This window comes from Lithobates pipiens, unplaced genomic scaffold (assembly GCF_037356315.1).
Source record: "Lithobates pipiens isolate NorthernLeopardFrog02 unplaced genomic scaffold, aLitPip1_a1.2 Scaffold_22, whole genome shotgun sequence".
NCBI lineage: Eukaryota > Metazoa > Chordata > Amphibia > Anura > Ranidae > Lithobates > Lithobates pipiens.
Genome location: NW_027507784.1, coordinates 30,130,708 through 30,155,432, shown reverse-complemented (window position 1 = coordinate 30,155,432; position 24,725 = coordinate 30,130,708). Strand labels below are relative to the sequence as shown.

At 43.5% G+C, this 24,725-nt stretch overlaps 1 protein-coding gene across 1 annotated transcript in view; it reads right to left on the bottom strand.

Moving 5' to 3' along the window:
• Window positions 1-4,785, bottom strand: part of LOC143925640 (uncharacterized) — a 107,650-nt gene extending 102,865 nt beyond the window's left edge. The window contains exon 1 of the mRNA XM_077450106.1: window positions 4,261-4,785. Coding sequence (XP_077306232.1) covers window positions 4,261-4,537 — 277 coding nt within the window. The 5' untranslated portion in view covers window positions 4,538-4,785. The remainder of the gene's footprint in view (window positions 1-4,260) is intronic.
• Between the last annotated feature and the right edge of the window lie 19,940 nt (window positions 4,786-24,725).

Here is a 24,725-nt window from a genome sequence, read left to right as displayed (position 1 = left end):
ACCAGTTACTGATAACCACTTGCCTGGAGCTCTATTACTAGAGGGTGCAGATTTTTATTTATTTTTTACTATAATTTGGCTGCACCATGTGACATGTATGGAATTTATTCTTAACATTTTTTGACAAAAATGCTTTTAAGGGCCGGTTCCCACTGCTGCGTGGTGCAAAATCGCATGTGATTTACCCAGCACTGCAAATCACATGTGATGTCAGTGCGATGCGATTTCAGCCATATAAATAGTATGGCTGAAATCGCATTCGCACTAAACTCGCACAGGACCCTTTTTTTGGTCCGCACCAGAATCGGATCGCATGGGTGTTCACACCCATGCGATCTGATTCATGTCCGAACTGACAGTTCTCAGTGCGATATGCAAGCTGAAATGGGGGTGACATTAGCAATGTATTGACACTCCCCAGCAGTTTGCATATGGCAGTGTGAACTGCCGTGCGAGTCGGGTGCAATGCGTTTATGGTTTATGAGAAGTGAGAGGGGTCAAAAATGACGGGCAGGGTCTGGGGCCACCCCATCCAAAAACTTGACCAGCCGACACTGTCAACATTGTGTGCACCAAATGACTTTGAAAACCCAGATATTACCATGTAACAGTAGCAGTGACCTGTGCAGACAGCAGGCCCGGATCCTATGATATTTAGCACCAAATTGATATTAAAAGTACTCTGCATTTGCCCATCCAAGTCTGGTGACACATCTAAAGCATCTGTGTTACCCACAGGATCTAAACTTGTCCTTTCCCATCGACTTCTGTTATGTCCCACAGTTTTGGGGCATGCATGCAGGACTTTTGGTGCACTTTCAGAAGGTGCACCAAAACTGCAGGACATAATAGAAGTCAATCGCAGTCCCAACTTTCTGAGATGGTAATGAGGGACTCCTATTAGCAAAAGTATAAAGACATAGGACCCCCCCCCTTTAACCCTTTCCCCCTGAGCGTACGCAGATCTGCGTACTCGGCTTCCGGGGGTTATACCGGGATGATGCCCGCACCTGCAGGCATCATCCTGGTACCGTTTTTTGCAGCAGGCGATTGGCTATCCAGGTATAACAACCGATGCGGCTAAAAGCCGCTCGGCTGTTATGCCGGAGGAGCGGGAGGGGACGTCCTCCCCTCCCGCCGCCTCTCGCCGCTGCTACCGGTGCTCCCGCTCGATCGGGAGCACCGATCAGTGATCCGCCGCCTCCGGCTGCTGCAGAGGAACTGGAACGAAGCCGTAATCGGCTTCGTTCCAGTCTCCTCATCGTAAACACGGAAGCGACGTCATGACGTCACTTCCCGTTTACTCGGCTACCAATGGCGCCGGTTTTAAAAAAATATCCGGTATTCAGAATCGCCGTTTTCGGCGATCTGAATACATTGAAGTGTAAAGGAGGGGTGGGGGGGTCTTTTAGACCCCTGATCCCTCCATAAAGAGGACCTGTCACCACTAGGGATGAGCCGAACACCCCCCAGTTCGGTTCGCACCAGAACTTTCGAACGGACCCCACGTTCGTTACGAACGTTAGAACCCCATTGAAGTCTATGGGACTCGAACGTTCGAAATGGAAAGTGCTAATTTTAACGGCTAATATGCAAGATACTGTCCTAAAAAGGGCTTGGGGACCTGGCTCCTGCCCCAGGGGACATGGGTCAATGCAAAAAAAAGTTTTAAAAACGGCCGTTTTGGCGGGAGCACTGATTTTAATGACGATTAAAGTGAAAAAAAATATGAAATATTCCTTTAAATATGGTGCCTGGGGGGTGTCTGTAGTATGCCTGTGAAGTGCCACGTGTTTCCCGTGTTTAGAACAGTCCCTGCACAAAATGACATTAAACGGAAATACAAGACAGGGACTGTGTAGGTTTGTTGTGTTAAGTTGAATCTGTTTGTAATTTTCAACTGGTACATTTTTAAAGTGTAGCTCCAGTCAAAAAAACTATTTTTAAGCTTTTTGGAAAACAGCCCCTGTATAATTTGTTTTGTCGTCTGTCTTTTTTCATCTTACTTCCTGTTGTCTCCTTCCGTTTGCAAGTAGGAGATGTTTGTAAGTTGGATGTTTGAAAGTAGGGGCCTGCCCTATATGCTCTGCAGAAATGGCGGAACAAGGTGTTGGTTTTGCCACAACATTGTAAGCCCTCAAAGTGACTCTTGGTGGGCGCTGGAGCGCCCTGCTGTGAACGATTATATCAAGAATTGTAATTACATGCTATTGTTGAACAGTGGTAGAAAAATTGACCTTTGGTGGTTGTGGTGCTGGTGCCACAACACTATAAGTCCTCACCGTTACTCTGGGTGGGCACAGGAAGGGGCCCTCCTGTGAAATATTATATCAAGAATTGTAATTACATGTCCCTGTTAAACAGGGGCAGAAAAATTTGGCCTTAGGCACTGCTGCTGGTGCCACCACACTGCAACCTCTTCCATATACTCTAGTTTTTTTGCTGGAATTAGCCCTGCTGCAAAGCATTGCATCAAAAATTGTACTTAAACGCCCCTGTTAAACAGGGGCAGAAAAATTGGGCCTTAGGCTGAGGTGAATATCGCGGTGTATACTGTGGTCAGGGCACGCAGACAATAACCAGAAAACAGCAGAGATAAAGGGGTATATACAGATGTATACTGTGCTGTGCTGGAGGCACACACAACTTCCAATAACTCCTGCAGATGGCAATTGGGCTCAAATAGAGAACAGCTATGTAGGTGGATTATAGCGGTATGTACTGGGTACAGAGCACGCAGACAGCACGCACTATCTCCTAACACTACTGACTGCAAGCTCTATTATTAAAGATGGACCACTAGCTATATAGGTGAGGTGAATATAGTGGTGTATACTGTGGTCAGGGCACAGACAACAACCACTACACAGCAGCAAGATAGGAAATCAGCCAAAAACGATCGGTGTGCACTGTGTTGAAGGTACACAGAACACTCACTGCTTCAGATGCCAACACACTACACGAGGCCGCCTCAAAGGCGGCCTTATATAGTGTGGGGCGTGCACTACACAGCCTGAGCTATGATTGGCCACAGGCAGGATGCCTGTGGCCAATCATGGCTCTCCTCGCTGCTGGCGCTGCGATTGGCCAAGCATGCGGGGTCACAGTGCATGCTTGGCCAATCATGAGCCAGCAATGCACTGCGCCATCGCAGTGCATTGTGGGCCATGCGCGCCACACGAATTTTGACGCGAACGGACCAAGAGTTCGGATTTCGCCGAACGGACAAACAGCCAATGTTCGAGTCGAACGTACGTTCGACTCGAACACGAAGCTCATCCCTAGTCACCACCTATTACTGTCACAAGGGATGTTTACATTCCTTGTGACAGCAATAAAAGTGATACATTTTTTTTTTTTAAAACAATTTAGTTATTTTAAAATAAATAAAATAAATAAAAAAATAAAAAAAAAATTTTAAAGCGCCCGCCGTCCCCGCGAGCTCGCGAAGCAAAGAAAACGCATAAGGAAGTCGCGCCCGCGTATGTAAACGGTGTTCAAATCACACATGTGAGGTATCGCCGCGATCGTCAGAGCAAGAGCAATAATTCTAGCACTAGACCTCCTCTGTAACGCTAACCTGGTAACCGTAAAAAAAATTTAAAGCGCCGCCTATTGAGATTTTTAGGTACCGTACTTTGTCGTCAATCTACAAGTGCGCGCAATTATAAAGTGTGACATGTTTGGTATCTATTTACTCGGCGTAACATTATCTTTCACATTACGCAAAAAAATTGGGCTAATTTTACTGTTTTGTTTTTTTTTTATTCATGAAAGTGTCCCTTTTCCCAAAAAGTTGCGTTTAAAACACCACTGCGCAAATACAGTGTGACATAAAATATTGCAACAATCGCCGTTTTATTCTCTAGAGTCTCTGCTAAAAAAATATATATAATGTTTGGGGGTTCCAAGTAATTTTCTAGCAAAAAATATGGATTTTAACTTGTAAACACCAAATTCCAAAAATAGGCTTAGTCATGAAAGGGTTAAAGGAGAATTGTAAGTGGTGCATTTTATATACAACTATATAGATCAGACCAAAATGAGGGACAAATGAGGAGGAAAGAGGGACTTTGTCCTAAATGAGGGACAGTCCTTCGAAATGGGAAAGTGGAGAAAACCTGCACCAAATCCACGCTGCAGTCTAATCACACTGCAAGTGAGAACGGGGACTATAGCCTCCCTGTTTATAATTGAGCTGCCAGTGACCGGTATACCCCCATATACAACAGGCATCCAAAGCCTATGGCCAAGCTTTACCATTCTCCAGGTCCTTCTTAAGATCCCATGCCACTTGCTTCTCACTGATGCTTTCCAGAACATTCACCGTCAGCTCCGCTCCATAAGAATCCATGTAGTGACTCAGGATCAGATCCACTACATCCTCACGATCTTTATTCTCTAGCTTAATTCTGGGGATTTTGCGGAAGTCCTCCTTTATGTCTAAGTCTGATAGTTTGTAGCAGAACCTCTTGAAACTCGTCTCAGTCAGATTATCCAAGGCCTTGAGCAGGGCATCTCGTGTGGCGCGTACCATCCTCCCTTATGTGGTGCCCCAGAAGATGCCAACCTCAGCTCCGTCTCCAGCAGCTCGCCTGCTCTTTCCCTTTTAAAGGAAAATATGTCTGCCACTTCCCAACTGAAAGTGAAAGTAATTTTTTTTTCTCCCGCCTATTTCCCGGCCTTAAAGACTCTCTGACCGAATTCAAAGTGCCACATAGATGAGGCCTATTTGTTTTTCAATGCAGCAGGTGAAGAATTGGTTGTACGTCTCTTCTGTCATGCAGTTACATATGACCTTGTAAGGCAACTCCCCTGGCAGAGATGACAGGGACCACTCCCCCTTCTCAAATATACTAGCAGTTCATTTCCTGGAAAAACGGTTTCCTCTCACAGATATGTGTTGTCTGTATTCATACTGTATATATTCTTATAGAGAAAGTAGCCTACTGTACCCATTTACAGTTGGTATTGAACCTTTATGATTCATTTAACATAACAAGTACCTCTCCTGGTAGGACTGTTTGATCAATAAACCAAAAGGCTTGTCCTAAAATTTAACTCAAACTTCCCTCATTCTCATCTAAAGTTATGGACTATTGTCACACCTCCCAACTTTTTTAGATGAGAACAAGGGACACCTATTAGCAAAAGTATGTAGGCATAGGACACCCCCCTGCCACCCTCTCTTTAACCACCTCAATAACGGGCACTTACACCCCCTTCCTGCCCAGGGCAATTTTCAGCTTTCAGCGCTGTCGCTGTTTAAATGACAATTGCGCGGTCATGCTACACTGTACCCAAACAGAATTTTTATAATTTTGTTCCCACAAATAGAGCTTTCTTTTGGTGGTATTTGATCACCTCTGTGCTTTTTTATTTTTTGCTAAACAAATAAAGAAAATTCTGGGGAAAAAAAGTTTTCCTTTTGTTTCTGCTATAAAATTTTGTAAATAAGTAAGTTTTCTCCTTCACTGATGGGTACTGATATGTGGTACTGATGGGCACTGGTAGGCAGCACTGATGGGTGGCACTGGTATGCAGCACTGATGGGCATTGATAGGTGGCACTGATGTGTGGCACTGGTGGGCACTGATATGCGACACTAATTGGCATTGAAAGGCTGCACTCATGGGTACTTATTGGTGGCACTGATTGACAGCACTGCTGGGCACTGATATGCAGCACTGATAGATGGCACTGATAGGCATCCCTGGTGGCACTGGCATGCATTGTGGATGGGCACTGATTGGCAGTTGCCTGAGCATTGATTGGCAGCTGCCTTGGCACTGATTGGCATATACCTGTTGGGGTGGCATACTTGGTGGTCCAGTGTAGTGGCCATCCCTGCTGGTCCTGGCGGCATCCTGGTGGTCCTGGGCAGACATCCGAGGGGGGCTATGCTGATAAACAATGTCAGGAGAGCAGCCGATTGGCTCTCCTCTACTCGCATCTGTCAGACGTGAGTGAGGAAAAGCCAATCATAGGCTCTTCCTGTTTACACTGTGATCAGACACAGCTGATCACTAGGTGATCAGCCTCCGTCAGAGGCTCTTTACCGAGATCGGTGTAGCGGTATGTCAGACCACTATTATTCCGTTATATTGGTTTTTGAAGCTTACTAATGTAGCAATTTAGAAATCGGATGAATGGTTTAGCACTGGGAAACACTTTTTGAAAGATAAAAAGTGCATTTTATATACAACTATAATAGATCAGAGCAAAATGAGGGATGAATGAGGAGGAATGAGGGACAGAGGGATATTGCTCCAAATCAGGGAGAGTCAGGAGCTATGCTATTGTGAATGTCCAAAAAAAAAAAAAAACAATTATATGAAACAATGGTAAACAAATTTGTTTCCCTTTGTGTTTGCCAAACTTACTGCCTATTAGAAACGCAAATTGTGTGAATGGAATTAAAAAAGCCAACTAAGTGGTAGAACCATTTTCTACAGATGCCCCCTGATAAATGTAGGTGTTTACCCAGAGACAAAGAAAAATAGCAATTATTTTCTACCAGATAAATAAGTTGGGTTTTGTTACCTTTCACACTTCCTTACTTCCTCTGTGTTGTCCATTCTTTTTTTCTCTGATCTTCAGGAACAGATCTTACCCAAAGAAATATCAAATGTGGTGCCAGTAATATTTGAGGTGGGCTATAGGGGACACAGAATTATAATGAAACTGTAATGGGCGTAAGTTCTCACCGGTCATGTAACATATTCCTATTCTCCCCCATCTGCTTCTATAGCCAGTCTGTAGTCTTTGACCATCTTTCGGTGTTTGCCCAAAGTTACTGATCATCTACTGTAGCACATTTGGTCTGTTTGGAGTAGCATTAAACATTATATGCAGCTCTTTGATATCATGGGATCTATTGAGGCCCCTGTTTCATCAGAGTGGGTGACCAGTCAGATTGTGTAACAGAAGTGACTTTTCGTCTCCGCCATCTTGCTACACCCCACACTCGTCCACAGTAACATACCTCCCAACTTTTTGTTTCAAATTACTGTTTATTTAATTTTTAAGACATACATCATATTGACATTTAACCAATATTCAACATTCAAAAACTCATTCCTATACCTAACCATATAAATTTATAGAGGAGGAAAAAAAAGGGGAAATAAAAAATCCCCTTCCTCTCTCCTTCCCCCCCCCCCCTACCTCTCCCCATCTCCCTCCATTGGCACCACCTCCCCTCTCCATTTACAGATATTCCTTCATCCTCCTTGAAGACCAAAATTCCTCCCAGTTTTTCCATAGCCTTGATATTTGATTATTTCTACATCCTTCTTCTCTTATCTGTTTTTCCATATGATATATTTCGTTCATTTCACATATCCAGTCCGTCACCATTGGACTGCTTGTTTCTCTCCATTTACGTGCTATCACAACCCTTGTTGCTGTAGTCATATGGTGTAATATCTCTACCTCCTTTTGCTTTATTGAGTTTGGTGTGAGGGAAATAATGCAATGTTTATATTTAAGTTTAATTCTATTCCAACCACTTTCTGATATATTTCCATTATCCTATTCCAAAATATTCTTACCTTTACCTCCCAACTTTTTGATGGGAATGAGGGACACCTATCAGCATAGGTATGCAGGCAAAGGGAAACACCCCTTGCCACGCCCCCTTAGAGGAGAATTGTACAAAATAAATAAGATTGGTTAAACCCACAAGTGCTTTTTTTTCCCACTACTATTACTTTATATTGGCTGATAGATAAAAAGTGCATTTTATATACATCTATATAGATCAGATCAAAATGAGGAGGAATGAGGGACATTGCTTGAAATCAGGGACAGTCCCTTGAAATAAGGGACAGTTGAGAGCTATGCAGTAAGGATACAGTGACAAGGCGGGAAGCGGACATCTTGTTACACCCACCGAAGTCTGGCATTTCACACTTATTTTTACCACTAAACGGAGCTTATATACGGAGCTTATATAGTGGCATTCAGACCCCTTTCACACCAGGGTGTTTTGCAGGCACAGCGTTAGAAATAGCGCCTGCAATCCTCCCAAAAAAAGCTGCACCATTGTCTGTAGTGTGAAAGCCCCGAGGGCAGGGAAAAGTCCTGCCAGCAGCTTCTTTGTGTTTACCGCTCCTCCACCGCTGCTCCCCATTGAAATCAATGGGGCAGCGCTGTAATACCACCGGAAAAAAGCCGCTATTGCGGCATATTGCCGGTGGTTTTAACACTTTCTCGGCCGCTAGCGGGGGGGTAAAAGCGCCCCGCTAGCGGCCGAAATGCGCCGCAAATCCGGCGGTAAAACGCCGCTAAAAATAGCGGCGTTTTACCGCCCGCGCTATGGGCGGTGTGGTGTGAAAGCGGTCTTAGTGTTTATAAATCCGTCTGGTTTGATGTTGAATTGTAAAAGCAGCAGCAAGCCTGTGTTTTTCGTCAGATATGGCGACCCGTCAGAATGTGTAACGGAAGTGAAGTTTTGTCCCCGCCATCTTGCTACACCCCGCACTCCTCCACAGTAAGGATACAGTGAGAAGTGGGCAAGTGGACATTTTGTTACACCCACCGGAGTTTTGCACTTTACACGTTTTTTTTTTTAACAGGAAACTGAGTTTATATAGTGAGATACAGTACTTAGAACTCCGTGTGAATGTTTACATGTTGAATTTTAAAAGCTGCAGTGTTCTATAGATTAGCAACTCTGTGAGATCAGCAGTCTTGACACAGCTTTTAAAATTCAACATCTAAACAGTAAAAGGAGAAAAAGACGGCATCCTCTAAGTGCAGCATATATTAAAATATATTTATTGCAAATGGATTAAAAACACTCACAAATGAGCTGTTAGTTCAGGCATGTAAGAGATAACTGTTTTCTCCCGGGTGATGTGGGTCTCCCGAGCTGATGGAGGGGATCCTGTGTCCTTGTCTCATGGTTCTCTGGTGGTGCTGTGGGTGCCCAGCGCTTCCAGGTGACTGGAGCTCAGATGGAGGATGCTCTGTGATACTCCACTGTATCGTGCTGTGATCACTTCCAGGAACGGGGTCAGGTGGGTGGCGCTTCGGAGCATGCGTGCTCCTTCATCAGGCTATAAACAGTAAGACGGAGTTCTAAGTACTGTATTTCACTATATAAACTCAGTTTCCTGTTAATAAAAATGTGTATGATGGAAGACTTCGGTGGGTGTAACAATATGTCCGCTTGCCCCCTTCTCACTGTATCCTTACTGTGGAGGAGTGCGGGGTGTAACAAGATGGCGGCGACGAAACATCACTTCCGTTACACATTCTAATGGGTCGCCTAATCTGATGAAACACCTGCTGATTTCACAGGTATGCTGATCTGACAGAACACCGCTGATTTTCAACAGTCAGATGGATTTCCCAACACTGAATGTCACTATATAAGCTCCACTTAGTGGAAAAAATAAGTGTGAAATGCAAGACTCCGGTGGGTGTAACAAGATGTCCACTTGCCACCTTCTCACTGTGGGCGAGTGCGGGGTGTAACAAGATGGCGGCGACTGAACGTCACTTCCAATACACAATCTGACAGAACGTATAATCTGATGAAACAACCCCTGTGTGAAATACATTGACCAACACTGCTATAAAAGTTCCCAAACTAGACCCATCCGATTTGGGAAAAGTTTGGAGTACAAGTGCTTATAGGAAAGATGTTTGAGTAGGGTTGCCACCTTTTCTTCAAGTCAAACCCGAGCACTTTTGCGGCGCACGGCAATTTTTTTTATAGTATAAACTATATATATATTTTGCTATTAAATAACATTTCTAATCATATGAAGTTAAGAACAAGAGCCCCCCTTTACATCAGAGTCCACAGAGTTCCCCTTTTACATCTGAACTCGCAGAGTTCCCTTTCACTGTAAGAGGGGACTCTGCAGACTCTGATGTAAGGGAGAACTCTAACATAAGGGATGCTCTAGGAACCCTGATTTAAGGAGGGACCCTGAGACCTCTGATGTACGGAGAAGACTCTGATGTAAGGGGAAACACTGTGGCCTCTGGTGTAAAGGAGAAATCTGATGTAAGGGGTGCTCTGAGAACCCTGATTTGCCTTAGTGTACTTACTCAGAGGCAGGAGAGAGAAGGGGGAGACTTCAGTCACAGACAGGGATGGATGGTGAGCTCACTTACCACCTCTCATCCAGATGTATCTGAGGCTGCTGGACTTCAAATTTCCAGCCCCGACTTACTTTCCTATTCTGGGGCTCAGCACCAGGGATTGGAGTGTGGGCAGACACTCCTGTGTGTGTGTTTGGGGGGGATTGTTAGTGTTGGCTTTGGGCAGTGTTAAAGAGTATAACAGACACTCTCAGCTTCGACAACTGCATGCAGCAACCCTGCTGGGAGGCCATAGTCCAGTTTAAATAATGTGTCCGGGTTTCAGGCAGTCTGAAACCCCAACGCATGATTCCAAACCCGAACTGTCCGGGTGAATCCTGGACAGGTGGCAACCCTATGTTTGAGTGTCTTCTTCTCGCAGGTGGAAAACATTTTGTGGATGAACATCAAGCAGATTTAATAAAAAGGATGATCACTGTAGAGCCAGTTCTCGATGGTCACATGGCTAAAAAAATTGACACCTGCTCTCTGCTAATCTGTTTTAGCAACCAGATTCAGGCTGCTTTTGTCTAAAAGTCTCAGAATTTGTCAGGAGTTATCAGGCTGATAACAGAGGAACAGTTCAGGAAAGAGCTAAGGGGCTTCCCTCTTTGAAGAGAGATAACAAAATACTGCAGATATATGTGCCCAGTACAAATTTCATGAAACGGGTTTACACCCACTTTAAGGTGGGCCGGGTGGCAGTAAACCCACAAATCAGCCCCGTATTTTTACTGCCCCCCTGGCCACAAAACTAAACAAGCCCTTACTATTTTTTCATTTTCTTTTGCAAGGTAGTTTTAAAACCATATTAAATAAAAGCTGATCATTGTAAGCACCCCTGGCAGTCTTGCATGTTTATCCCATCCTCTGTAACTGCGACTTTTGCTGGACAACGCGATTTGCATGTAAATGTGAAGAAGAATATAAACAAAAGCATGTGGGGAAGAAATGAATTTATTTCTAATTGTAATAGCATTGACCGAATACTAATCCTATCATTAAAGTGATTAACCATAGACAGTCACCAGAATACAATACAATATTTTGCACTATAGTGGGCCTTTTAATTAACCACTTAAAGGGATTGTAAGGAGAATTTTTTAAATTTTTTTAAATAACAAACATGTTATACTTACCTCCACTGTGCAGCTAGTTTTGCACAGAGTGGCCCCGAACCTGCTCTTCTGGGGTCCCTCGGCGGCTGTCTCTGCTTCCTCCCTCAGATGCTTCTCATGTTCATGCGAGCTCCCTCACATGGTGAGAAGCATCTGCGGGCGCGCTCCCGTGATACAGCCGGCGGCTATAGCCGCTCGCTATATCACATGGCCCCGCCCCCGGCGCTCCGCTTCAGTTGATGTGATTGACAGCAGCACGAGCCAATGGCTGTGCTGCTTTCCATCCATCCACTCCAGCCAATCAGCGGCCAGGCTGAGCGTTGGAAAGGACGTCGGGGGACGAGCACGGGATTTTCGAGGGGTGAGGTAAGTAAAACAGGGGGCTGGGGGGGGGCCGGCACTGTCAGATGTTTTTTCACCTTAATGCATAGAATGCATTAAGGTGAAAAAACATTTACCTTTACAACCCCTTTAAGGACCAGGCCTCTTTTTCAGACTCGGTGTTTACATGTTTAAAACAGTTTTTTTGGCTAGAAAATTACTTAGAACCCACAAACATTTTATATATTTTTTTCTAACACCCTAGAGAATAAAATGGCGGTCATTGCAATACTTTTTTTACACCGTATTTGCGCAGCGGTCTTACAAGCGCACTTTTTTGGGGAAAAAATCACTTTTTTGAATAAAAAAATAAGTCAGCAGTAAAATTAGCCCAATTTTGTTTTATATTGTGAAAGATAATGTTACGCCGAGTAAATTGATACCCAACATGTCACGCTTCAAAATTGCGCCCGCTCGTGGAATGGTGTCAAACTTTTAGCCTCAAAAATCTCCATAAGCGACATATAAAAAATTCTACAGGTTGCATTTTTTTGCTTTACAGAGGAGGTCTGGGGCTAGAATTATTGCTCTCGCTCTACTGATCGCAGCGATACCTCACGTGTGGTTTGACTACCATTTTCATATGCAGGCGCTGTTCACGTGTTCACGCTTCTGCGTGCGAGCTCATCGGGAAGGAGTTTTTTAAAAACCTTTTTTTTTTTTTTTTCTTATTTATTTTAATTGATTTTATAAATTTTTACACTCTTTTGAAGAAAAAAAATGGATCACTTTTATTCCTATTACAAGGAATGTAAACATCCCTTGTAATAGAAAAAACCATGACAGGTCCTCTTAAATATGAGATCTGGGGGTCAAAAAGTCCTCACATCTCATATTTGAACTTAAATGCAATAAAATAAAAAATAAAATAAAAATGTCATTTGAAAAAATGACATTGAAAAAATGTTCCTTTAAGAGGTATGGGCGGAAGTGACATTTTGATGTCGCTTCCGCCCTCCTATGGTATAGAGACGGGTGGGGGCCATCTTAGCCTCACTTGTCTCTATACCCAGCAGAGGAAAGGACCCGATCGCCTCCGCCGCTACCGACTGCTCCAGTAAACGGCGGAGGGTGCGGGAGAGTGGCGGGAGGGGGGGGTGGCAGCCGCAATTTACCTTCTGTGTGATCCGGCCGTTGTGGCGCCGCCCGCTGCACTGTTACCGGTGGAGTGATATGCCGCCTGAGGAAATCAGCACCAGATCCGGAGAGCGGCAGCGGTGCTCGATTTCTCCTTGTATGGAGCTGGCGCGGCGACGCCCCCTTCTCCCTCCAGAGTCCCGCTGTGTTTATGCCTAAGGGCAGCAGCCAGCAGGAGAATAGAATAACGGCCGTGGTGGCTGGGCCTGGGACAGAAGGGAAGATTAAAGGTATTAAGGTGCTTCTAGTGTCTCCCTCTCTCTCCCTCCCCCCCCCCCCCCCCCTAACCAGATAAGAAATATTCAGTTCAATTGCTATTAACTATGCTCTAATAGATGTAGAAATACAATGGGTGCGGATTTTCTTGCTTTTCATGGGCACATTGGCTGCAATTGATGGCACTGTGGCTGCATTTGATGGGGCACGGTGGCTGCATTTGATGGGGCCAGGTGGCTGCATTTGATGGGGCCAGGTGGCTGCATTTGATGGGGCCAGGTGGCTGCATTTGATGGGGCACCGTGGCTGCATTTGATGGGGCACCGTGGCTGCATTTGATGGGGCACGGTGGCTGCATTTGATGGGGCACGGTGGCTGCATTTATGGGGTACAGTGACTGCATTTGATGGGGCACCGTGGATGCATTTGATGGGGCACAGTGACTGCCTTTGAACGGCACAGTGGCTGCATTGGATGGGGCACGGTGGCTGCATTTGATGGGGCACGGTGGCTGCATTTGATGGGGCACGGTGGCTGCATTTGATGGGGCACGGTGGCTGCATTTGATGGGGCACAGTGGCTGCATTTGATGGGGCACAGTGGCTGCATTTGATGGGGCACAGTGGCTGCATTTGATGGGGCACGGTGGCTGCATTTGATGGGGCACGGTGGCTGCATTTGATGGGGCACGGTGGCTGCATTTGATGGGGCACGGTGGCTGCATTTGATGGGGCACTGTGGCTGCATTTGATGGGGCACGGTGGCTGCATTTGATGGGGCACTGTGGCTGCATTTGATGGGGCACGGTGGCTGCATTTGATGGGGCACGGTGGCTGCATTTGATGGGGCACGGTGGCTGCATTTGATGGGGCACTGTGGCTGCATTTGATGGGGCACGGTGGCTGCATTTGATGGGGCACGGTGGCTGCATTTGATGGGGCACGGTGGCTGCATTTGATGGGGCACGGTGGCTGCATTTGATGGGGCACCGTGGCTGCATTTGATGGGGCACCGTGGCTGCATTTATGGGGTACAGTGACTGCATTTGATGGGGCACCGTGGCTGCATTTGATGGGGCACAGTGACTGCCTTTGAAGGGCACAGTGGCTGCATTTGATGGGGCATTTATTTTTATATGACTATCTTTACTTAGCTGCTATGGGCTCTAGCCCCAGATCTTTTGTAGACCTAGCAATGCCCCTGCTGTTAACCATTCACAGACCAACATGCTTAGTCACTAAGACTCAAGCGGCAATATCTTATATCAACCAAATAACAGTTTACCAACCACTGTCCACCAACAAAGTGGGTGACATTACCCAAAAGCCAGGATACCAGCCTGGCCCCACCCCACCACCTCGGCCTAAAAATATCACTCCTTACAATCCAGCATTGAAAATGCCCTTACCAATGACTGAGAAAATGTACCTAAAAAATACCTCCTAAATTTCTGAAATTATAAAGAGGGACACCCTTCTGCACAGTAAGTAGCAAAGGACATGTCCCCGGCTTACACAGGGACCTCGAGGATCTAATATGCAGAAAATGATTGGCTAAACACCACATGTTCTTTTTTCTTACCTCTACTTTTCCTTTTATAATGATTTTTCAAAATAACAAATGCAGTAATATAGAGACTGGATAAAAAGTTTAGTGCAGCATGACACTTTTGGCAGTAAAATAGTACATTTTGTATAGAGATGTACATATCAGACTAAAAAGAGGGACAACTGAAGCTGCATATTGCATATACCAGATTGAAATTTACTGACACAACACCCACAATTTCCTGGCACAGCCAAGTTTTTACTGGCAGTTCCAAAGGTTACAAAGTTACAGTTTTAAGTGCAATTAGCAATGTGATTTAGGGTAGAAAAGCATATTTTTTTTTTTTTTTAGTAAGTAGCTCAGGGACAGGACTCAGGGGGGCAATACATTAGAATGAGTGATGCAAACACATGAAATTGACTCTCACAGTACTACTGACAGCATTGTGCAGCAGCACAGATCACCGACACGACATGTCCTCTCCTGAGTCGCAGCGACATTCTCTCTCCAGGCCAGGTGGTCCCTTCAGTCCCCTCCAGTCCAAAAAGCACTGACAGACCCGCTCCTGGCTTACCTTAATCCCATCCTGCAGACCCGCTTGGCTCCCTTGCACCATGAAATCACACAACACGCTCAGACACCGCCTCCACCTGACCAATCCCCCCCCCCCCCCGCCAGCACCACCCATACACGCTGTAGCAGGCGCTTGGATAGTCTTTTTTAATCTGGTGGCGCCTTTCCTGTCTCTCTTTTTGCATGTAACTTGGAGTCTGCTTCCAACTCCCCTCTGGAGGCTTGCCCTGGAATACGGACTTGTTGCTAAGAGAACGCAAAAAGGTTTTTTTCCTACTTGCTTTTTAATCATTATTATTTCATCTCCAAATTAGAACTGCATTCCTTTGAATGGACAATAAGATCTTAACACCATTAATCGAGTAACAGCGCCACTTTCCCATTTGTCTTTACTTCGATTGTATTGGCTGGCTCCAGGTCTGAGCTGCACATGCCCAGTTCTGAGCGTCACAGCCATATTTTTTTATTGGCAACCTTTTCCTCTTTCTGGCATTTACTGGCAGGAGAAAAGTGCCCATCTGTTACTGGCTGCCTGGAAAAATACTGACGGTTGGCAACCCTGGTCTCAAAGGAGGGACAATTGGGCACTATGCCAAATACTGCTAGACCTCTGATGTGACTCTCCAGATCACAATAGGGAAAAACTAAGTCACTAATAATGAGTATACAGTAAATTAGCTTATCAATCAATTTTATGGTAACTGTACCATGAACTGAAGCCCAGGCCTAGAAAACCACTTATTTGTAGACAGGACAGTTCCCATTTTTTTTTTTTGAAGGTCTAAGATTTTAAATCCCTTCCAGGTGAACAAGAAGGATATCCAACACGGCTCACTTTTGCAAATAGGGAATATGGTGTCCGTTTATCATCCGGCAGTAAAATACCACTACTCAGTTCTCAGGCATTCTCAGAGGAGATCGCTCTCCTCTCAGTGCCTGTTTATCAAGCTTTGTAGATCTCTTCTCCTCTCAGTGCCTGTTAATCAAGCATTTTAGATCTCTTCTCCTCTCAGTGCCTGTTAATCAAGCTTTGTAGATCTCTTCTCCTCTCAGTGCCTGTTTATCAAGCTTTGTAGATCTCTTCTCCTCTCAGTGTCTGTTTATCAAGCTTTGTAGATCTCTTCTCCTGTTGAGATGTGAAGCGATCTACAAACGCCGGGAAATCCTGAGAACGGCTCCTCTCACTGTAATCTCGCGGGATGAAGCGGGACTACAGTAATAGGAAGTTAAAAAATACCAAAGTTGAACACGAATCACCACACATTACACACCTCATATTAAAGTTACATTCCCCCTACACAATATATATGAACCTAATTATTCAAAAACATTGTTTTTATCAATATTTAAAGATCATGCATGTGCCTATTTAATTGTGAATGGTGTACAGTAAATGAATGGAATCCACATATGTAAAGCAGCTAAACAGCATTCATATAAATGAAAAATAAATTTATAATCATTAAAAAATAATTTTAATAAAGTATACAAATATAAATATTTATTAATAAATTAAAATAATATATGTTTCATAATTGATAAACTCCCGTATAACTGTAATAGAACAGCCCATGGGTAAAACCATATTTTAGGGTTTATTAAAATGTTTTTAATAATAAATAAAAAATTATATAAAAATTACTTTAATAACACCATTTATGAATGCAGCTAGAATAATAAAATGTATGTGTGTGTGTGTATATATATATATATATATATATATATATATATATATATATATATATATATATATATATATATATATATATATATGAGATAGATAGATAGATAGATATACACACACATTGAAATAGACACACACACACACACATACATACATACATACATACATACATACATACATACATACATACATACATATATATATATATATATATATATGCTATATATTAACATATATACACACTATAAATTCCTAACCTGCTCCTTTCGGGGTGTGTGATGGTGGGGGAGATGTCATCCATTCTGGGCTGAGAGCGGGTCAAAAGATCCAGAAGGAAGGCTGAGGAGAATCCACAGGGGAGTCCAGCTAACAGACCTGAGGTAAATGCTGACTCTGCCCAGCGACAGGAGAGGATAGAAGTAAAAACTTACACTGATTGGCTAGATGTGTCCCGCCAAAAGATTTGTCACCAATCCAGTGCTCAGCAGCTGAGGTAAATCCTCCTAGCAACAGCAGCAGGCAGCCTGTCACCTGAAAACACAAAACAGAAAGAACCAGCAAAGCCACCATAGAAACATGTACTTAAAAATGATCATAGCCCTTTATTAAGAGTAAAATGTATTTATTAACCACTTCAGCCCCTGGCTGCTTAATGACCAGGCAATTTTTAGCGATACGACACTGCGTCGCTTCAGCTGACAATTGCACCCAAACAAAATTGACGTCCTTTTTTCCCCACAAATAGAGCTTTCTTTTGGTGGTATTTGATCACCTCTGTGTTTTTTTGTTTTTTTTCGCTATAAACAAAAAAAAGAGCGATACTTTTTTTTAAAAAGCAATATTTTTTACTTTTTGCTATAATAAATATCTCCAAAAAATATATTTAAAAAAAAACAAGTTTTTCCTCAGTTTAGGCCGATACGAATTCTTCTACAAATTTTTGGTAAAAAAAAATAAAAAAATCGCAATAAGCGTATATTGATTGGTTTGCGCAAAAGTTATAGCGTCTACAAAATAGGGGATAGTTTTATGGCATTTTTATTATAATTTTTTTCTTACTAGTAATGGTGGCAAACTGTGATTTTTATCCTGACTGCGATAGTGCGGCTGACACATCGGACACTTTTTGCATTAACCACTTCCTGACCAGAGCACCGTTTACAATTCGGCACTGCGTTGCTTTAACTGGTAATTGCGCAGTCATGCAATGCTATACCCAAACCAAAATTGCGTCCTTTTTTTCTCACAAATAGAGCTTTCTTTTGGTGGTATTTGATCACCTCTGCAATTTTTATTTTTTGTGCTATACACAAAGAGCAACAGTTTTGAAAAAAAAATTAAAAAAATTTACGTTTTGCTATAATAAATATTCCCCAAAAATGTTTTTAAAAAACTAACTTCATCATCAGTTTAGGCCAATATATATTCTTCCATATATTTTTGTTAAAAAAAATCACAATAAGCATATATTGGTATAGATTGGTTTGCGCAAAAGTTACAGCATCTACAAAATAGGGGATAGTTTTATGGCATTTTTATTATAAATTTTTTTTTTTTTTTACTAGTAATGGCAATCTGTGATTTTTATCGTGGCTGCGGCGGACACATTGGACACTTTTGACACTATTTTGGGACCGCTGTCATTTATACAGCGATCAGTGCTATAAAAATGCACTAATTTCTGTATAAATAACACTGACAGGGAAGGGGTTAACCACTACGGGGCGGGGAAGGGGTTAAGTGTGTCCTAGGGAGTGATTCTAACTGTGAGAGGGGCTGGGCTACAAGTGACAGGACACTGATCACCGCTCCTGATGACAGGGAGCAGTAGATCTCTGTCATGTTGCTAGAGCAGAACAGGGAAATGCCTTGTTTACATTCCGTTCTGCCTCTCCGTGACTCGATCATGGGACACCGGCGAACATCGAATCCCCGGGTCCCGTGGGCACAGTCACGAAGCTTGTGGTGGGCGTTTGCACATGCCCGCTAGGCAGCAGATTCTAGGCAATCAGATTCTTTGCCTGCCCGTGCCATTCTGCCAACGTATATCTAAGTTAGGCAGTCAGCAAGTGGTTAAACAAATTGGCGTTCTCCATTTTATTCCTTTGTGGCCCTGACGTTCCTCTCACAGACACTGATGATGGCACACTGTTCTTTCCTTGAACAATGGGGCACTATAATCAATGATGGGGCATGGTTTACACCCACTGACAGCAGGGCATATATTACTACTACTACTGGCGCAGTCTGGCCCCCTTAAATCCTGAGTGACAGTAAAATGGCCCTCTTTTTAGAAAGTTTGGAGACCCCCCTGCTCTAAAGGGTATGATGTCAGAGGGATTTAGGGGCGGGACAAGGGGTGGGCAGGAGGGTAGGGTGCCCAGGGCGCAGCGGCTTACTGTATGGATGGGGGCACCAGTGAGCTCATTCTGATACAAGGCATTATCAAGCAGATCACTGCTGGGGGTAACAACCCCTAAGATTAACACATAATGAAGAAGGGGAGGGGGCAGAGTTTGGCTTCTTTGCCCTGGGCACTGGATGACCTTGTCCCGGCACTGGAGGGACTTTTGCCATATGATAGGTACTGACTTGATTTAAAATCAGAGAAGGACTGGGCTGGGTGGTAAGGGGGTGTTTGTCTCCTGAATATAACATGTTGGGTTAGTGACTCAGGAAGAAAGAATTATTTAGCGGGAGTATTGCCAACTATGATCAAATCAGATCTGGTGTCGTTATCCCCTGTGGAATATACTGTGGGGGGTCATTTACTATAGCGCTAATATGCAATAGCGCCTCTACATGCACTAAAAATAGTGCAATTGTGCTAATTAGCACTAGAACAGAATTCACTATAGCATTGGTGAAAAAATACTCCCAACATCAAATTCACTATAGCGCCCAGAGAACAAATAGTGCCCAAACCCTTACTCTGCTAGAACCTAAAGTAGTGCACGTGGAAATAATGTTTAGCGCATATTGTTTAAAGATAATCTGCTTTTAAACATATTTAAAAAGTGATATACAGATATGGTACCTTGGATTAATTAATCCAAATAATTTGTTCCAGAAGAATGCTTGTAATCCAAAGCACTCGTATATCAAAGCAAATTTTCCCATAGAAGTCAATGGAAACTCAGATAATTTGTTCCACAGCGACTTCTATTATATGCAGTACCATATGTGGCCAGAGATGGGGGGGCGCCGTAGACACTCATACAAAGTATGAACACCAATCTCTCTCTTCCCCTAGTAAGTCCCATCCCCGCTACAGTTAAAACACACTGAGGGAACACAGTTAACCCCCTTGGTCGCCCCCTAGTGTTCACCCCTTCCCTGCCAGTGACATTTACACAGTAATCAGTGCATTTTTATAGCACTGATTGCTGTATAAATGTGAATGGTCCCAAAAATGTGTCAAAAGTGTCCAATTTGTCCGCCGCAATATCGCAGTCCCAATAAAAATCGCAGATCACCACCATTACTAGTATAAAAATAAATAATAGCAAAAATGCCATAAAACTACCCCCTATTTTGTAGACACTATAACTTTTGCGAAAACCAATCAATATACGCTTATTGTGATTTTTTTTAGTTTTTTTACCAAAAATATGTAGAATACTTAGAATGAGGAAAAAATATGTTTTTTTTGAAAAAAAAATGTGGGATATTTATTAGCAAAAAGTAAGAGATATTGGGGTTTATTTATGAAAGGCAAATCCACTTTGCACTACAAGTGCAAAGTGCACTGGGAAGTGCAATCGTTGTAAATCTGAGGGGTAGATCTGAAATGAGGGGAAGCTCTGCTGATTTTATTATCCAATCATGTGCTAGCTAAAATGCTGTTTTTTTATTTCGCTTGCATGTCCCCCTTGGATCTACAGCGACTGCACTTTCAAGTGCAATTTCAAGTGCACTTGTAGTGCAACGTGGAATTGCCTTTAGTAAATAACCCCTATTGTGTTTTTTCAAAATTGATGCTTTTCTTTTGTTTATAGTGCAAAAAATAAAAACCACAGAGGTGATCAAATACTACCAAAAGAAAGCTCTATTTGTGGGGAAAAAAGGACCCAAATTTCGTTTGAGTACAGCGTCGCACGACCGCGCAATTGTCAGTTAAAATGACGCAGTGCCAAATTGTAAAAAGTGTTCTGGTCAGGAAGGGAGTAAAATCTTCTGTTGCTGATGCAGTTAATAATGCTTAAAGTGACACAATAAAAATGAAATATTCCTTTAAATATCGTGCCTGGGGCCCTCCTTAGTCTGCCTGTAAAGTAGCGCATCTTCCCCATGTTTATAACAGTACCATAGTAAAATGACATTTCTAAAGGAAAAATGTCATTTAAAACTGCTTGCGGCTGTAATGTATTGTCAGAGCCTGTCAATATAGATAAAAATCATTGAAAAAAACCTCACGGGTCTCCCCCCAGTCCATTACCAGGCCCTTTGGGTCTGGTATGAATATTAAGGGAAACCCTGTGCCAAAAATACCAAAACAAAATGGCGTGGATATCCCCCCAAAATCCATACCAGGCCCTTCAGGTCTGGTATGGATATTAGGGGGAACCCCGCAGCAATTTTTTTTTAAAAGTTACATCAGCATCAGGTGCTTGATAGCTGCTGATCCAAGACTGATTCATTTTTATGAATGTGAGCCTATTAATGGAGTCTGTGGACAGGTGCACTTTTTGATCCCTTACAAACCCTCCAGCAGCACTGAATGTGTGTTCAGAAAGCACACTGGATGCAGGACAGGCCAGTAGCTCAATTGCATATTGAGCAAGTTCTGGCCAGTGGTCCATCCTCAAGTAACCTAGTGGATGCTCTGTTTGAAAGGTCTTTGAGTCTGCTCTTGCCCCTAGATATTCCTGCACCATATAATGAAGGCGCTGGCGATGGTTGCTTGAACCGATCAGACCTTGATGCTGTGGACTGAAAAATTGTTTAAAGGCATCGGTCAGCCGGCCACCTTCTCCACCCTTCTTCCTCTGACTGAACAAAGCCTCAGCAACGTGTTGTCCAGCACCAGGAAATGGTATCCTCTCAGGGTCTGGAAATTAGTTACACAAACCTTTCTTCAAGGCATCCTGAAGATGTTTCATCCTCTGCAAAGGCCGGATGAGTTCTGCAACTTTAGCTTACTGCTGACCGCCCTGTCTAACGAGGCCAAAACATTGCCTTCCACGTGCCGGAATAGCCTTCCGTGAAAATAAATGGCATTTTGGAGCCTGCCACTGAAGTACAGCACATTCCACAAATTCACGAAAGGGGTAGATTCTTCCAGCTGAAAAGGTGAAACAGTTGCAGTGCTAACAATTTGGCCAAGCTAGCATTTAGACACTGAGCATGTGGATGGCTGGGACCGAATTAGTTTTTATGGTTCAGCAACTGGGGCAGTGAAATTTTCCTGCTAAAATCAATTGGTGGTGTTCTGCTAGCAGATTGGCTGCAAGTACCTGGGATACCTATTGCTATACCTTCATTCCTCTCAGTGCAGGTTTTTGAGAGTACTGGAGGTAAAGTAGCGTTGGAGATACCAGATGAGGAGCAAGGAGAAGTCCGCCTTTTTCTTTGATGTGGGTCTTTCAAGTGCTGTTGACAACGGAATGCATTGCAGGTCATCATATGTCTGGTCATGCATGTGGTGCCCAAGTGGCTGCTGTTCTGGCCACGCTTGATCTGCTTTGGACATAGGTTGAAAACAGCAATGGTGTGATCTGCAGCACACATGTCAAAAGAGGCCTACAGCAATTAACTTTTAAAAGTCAGCGGGGAGTAAGCAGCACCTACGGAGTTCTGCAGTGTGATGCAATAGGGTGGCTGCCCCCTAGAGGACATCATGCCTCATTGGAGTTCTCTTCCTCCTCCTCTCTTCTCTTAGGCACCCAAGTACAGTCAGTGACCTCATCATCCCCTCCCTCCTCATCACTGGAGCAAACTTGGCAGTATGCTGCAGCTGGGGGAACAACATGAATGCTGCAGCTGAGGGAACAGTTTCTTGTCCTTCTGTGGCACCCTCTCCCTCTACACACACGTTACTCCTTTCCTCAACCTGTGAACCATCATCGGAGCCTTCAAATCGCTGGGCATTCTCCAACAGCATATAACCGATACTGTGGTCGAATATTTCTGGGGACTCCTCCCATGCATGATGGTGGGGCTACGGAAGGAGTGACTTTATACAAGGAGCCGGTGGAATAGGCAGCTGCGTTGGAGGCCAAACTACTCTGAACCTGGGTGACAGAGGATGAGAAGGATGAGGACGGCTTTTTTATCCACTCCACCAACTTTTCTGCATGTTGTGACTCAATAACACGGCCGGCGGCAGAAAAAAAGGACAAGCATGCCCCAAGGCCTGCAGAGGATGCACCATGTCCACAACCACCACTGTAGACACAGAGGCTGCTTGCCCTCATTTAGGGGCCTGTGAGCATCTGGCTCTCCTTGGAGGCCTTCCGGACATGGGGGGTTATTTACAAAAGGCAAATGCACTTTGCACTACAAGTGCAAACTAAAAGTGCAAAGTGCACTTTAAATTGCACTGAAAGTACACTTGGAAGCACAGTTGCTATAAATCTGAGGGGTAGATCTGAAATGAGGAGAAGCTCTACTAATTTTATTATCCAATCATGTGCAAGTTAAAATTCTTTTGGTGGTATTTGATCACCTCTGCAGTTTTTATTTTTTGTGCTATACACAAAAAAAGAGCGACAATGTTGAAAAAAAAATGTTTAACATTTTGCTATAATAAATATCCCAAAAAATGTTTTAAAAAAAAAAAAAAAAAAGAATTTCTATATCAGTTTAGAACAATATGTATTCTTCCATATATTTTTCGTAAAAAAAAAATATATATATATATATATATATAATCACAATAAGCCTAAATTGATTGTTTGTTTTGATTTATGGCATTTTTATGTCATTTTTTTTTTTTTTTTACTAGTAATGACAGTGATCTGTGCTTTTTAGCAGTATTGCGCCGGACAGATCAGACACTTGACACATTTTTGAGACCATTGACATTTATACAGCGATCAGTGCTATAAAAATGCACTAATTACTGTTTAAATGTCACTGGCATAAGGGGTTAAATGTGTTCTAACTGTATGGGGATAGGACTGAGTAGGAGAGGAGACATTTTTCTGTTCCTACTTACTAGGAACAAACAACGTGTCTCCTCTCCTCTGACAGCACAGGGATTTGTGTGTGTAACAACACCCCAAGTATGAAAGGGGTTAAAGCCGTTTAGGACAGTTCCTTCCCGAACACCAAGGCAGCTACCAAACACTTCCATCAGCTGAACAAGGAACCCATATGAATAATTCTCCCCTAAATACGAGATGAGGCTCTGCATTGATGTTCAAACAGGAATGGATCTTTGTTGAAACGAATGCAGGCTCTTTTTATACATTTGAAAATACTGAAGGGCCCCACGGGAACAATGACCCGGATCCACCCACAACATTACACAATGGTTACATAACGAGCCCCCAATACACCTTATTCTGAGTGTCAATATCTTCTCTAGTAGACAATAGATGAGTTCATTAGCACACTTAGCCCTTGTACACACGGTCGGAGATTCCGACGGAATGTGTGCAATCGGAGCGTTTTGTTGGATATTCCCACTGTGTGTGGTCTGCATCAAAATATTTCTGTCGGAATATCCGTCGGACCAAATTTTCCAACTTGCCGGTAATATTTTCCAACAAAATGCTCCTATCAGACATACTCTGATCATGTGTAGAGAATTCCGATCGGACAAAGTGCCACGCATGCTCAGATCAAATTCCTACATCAAAGCTATTGGCTACTAGCCTGAACATAGTCCCGTTGTAACGAAATAACGTCATCACGTTCTGAACGATCGGATTTTCCGACAACTTCGTCCGACCGTGTGTATACAACAGTTTCGGACAAGATCCGACGGATTTGGTTGTCGGAATCTCCGACCGTGTGTACAAGGG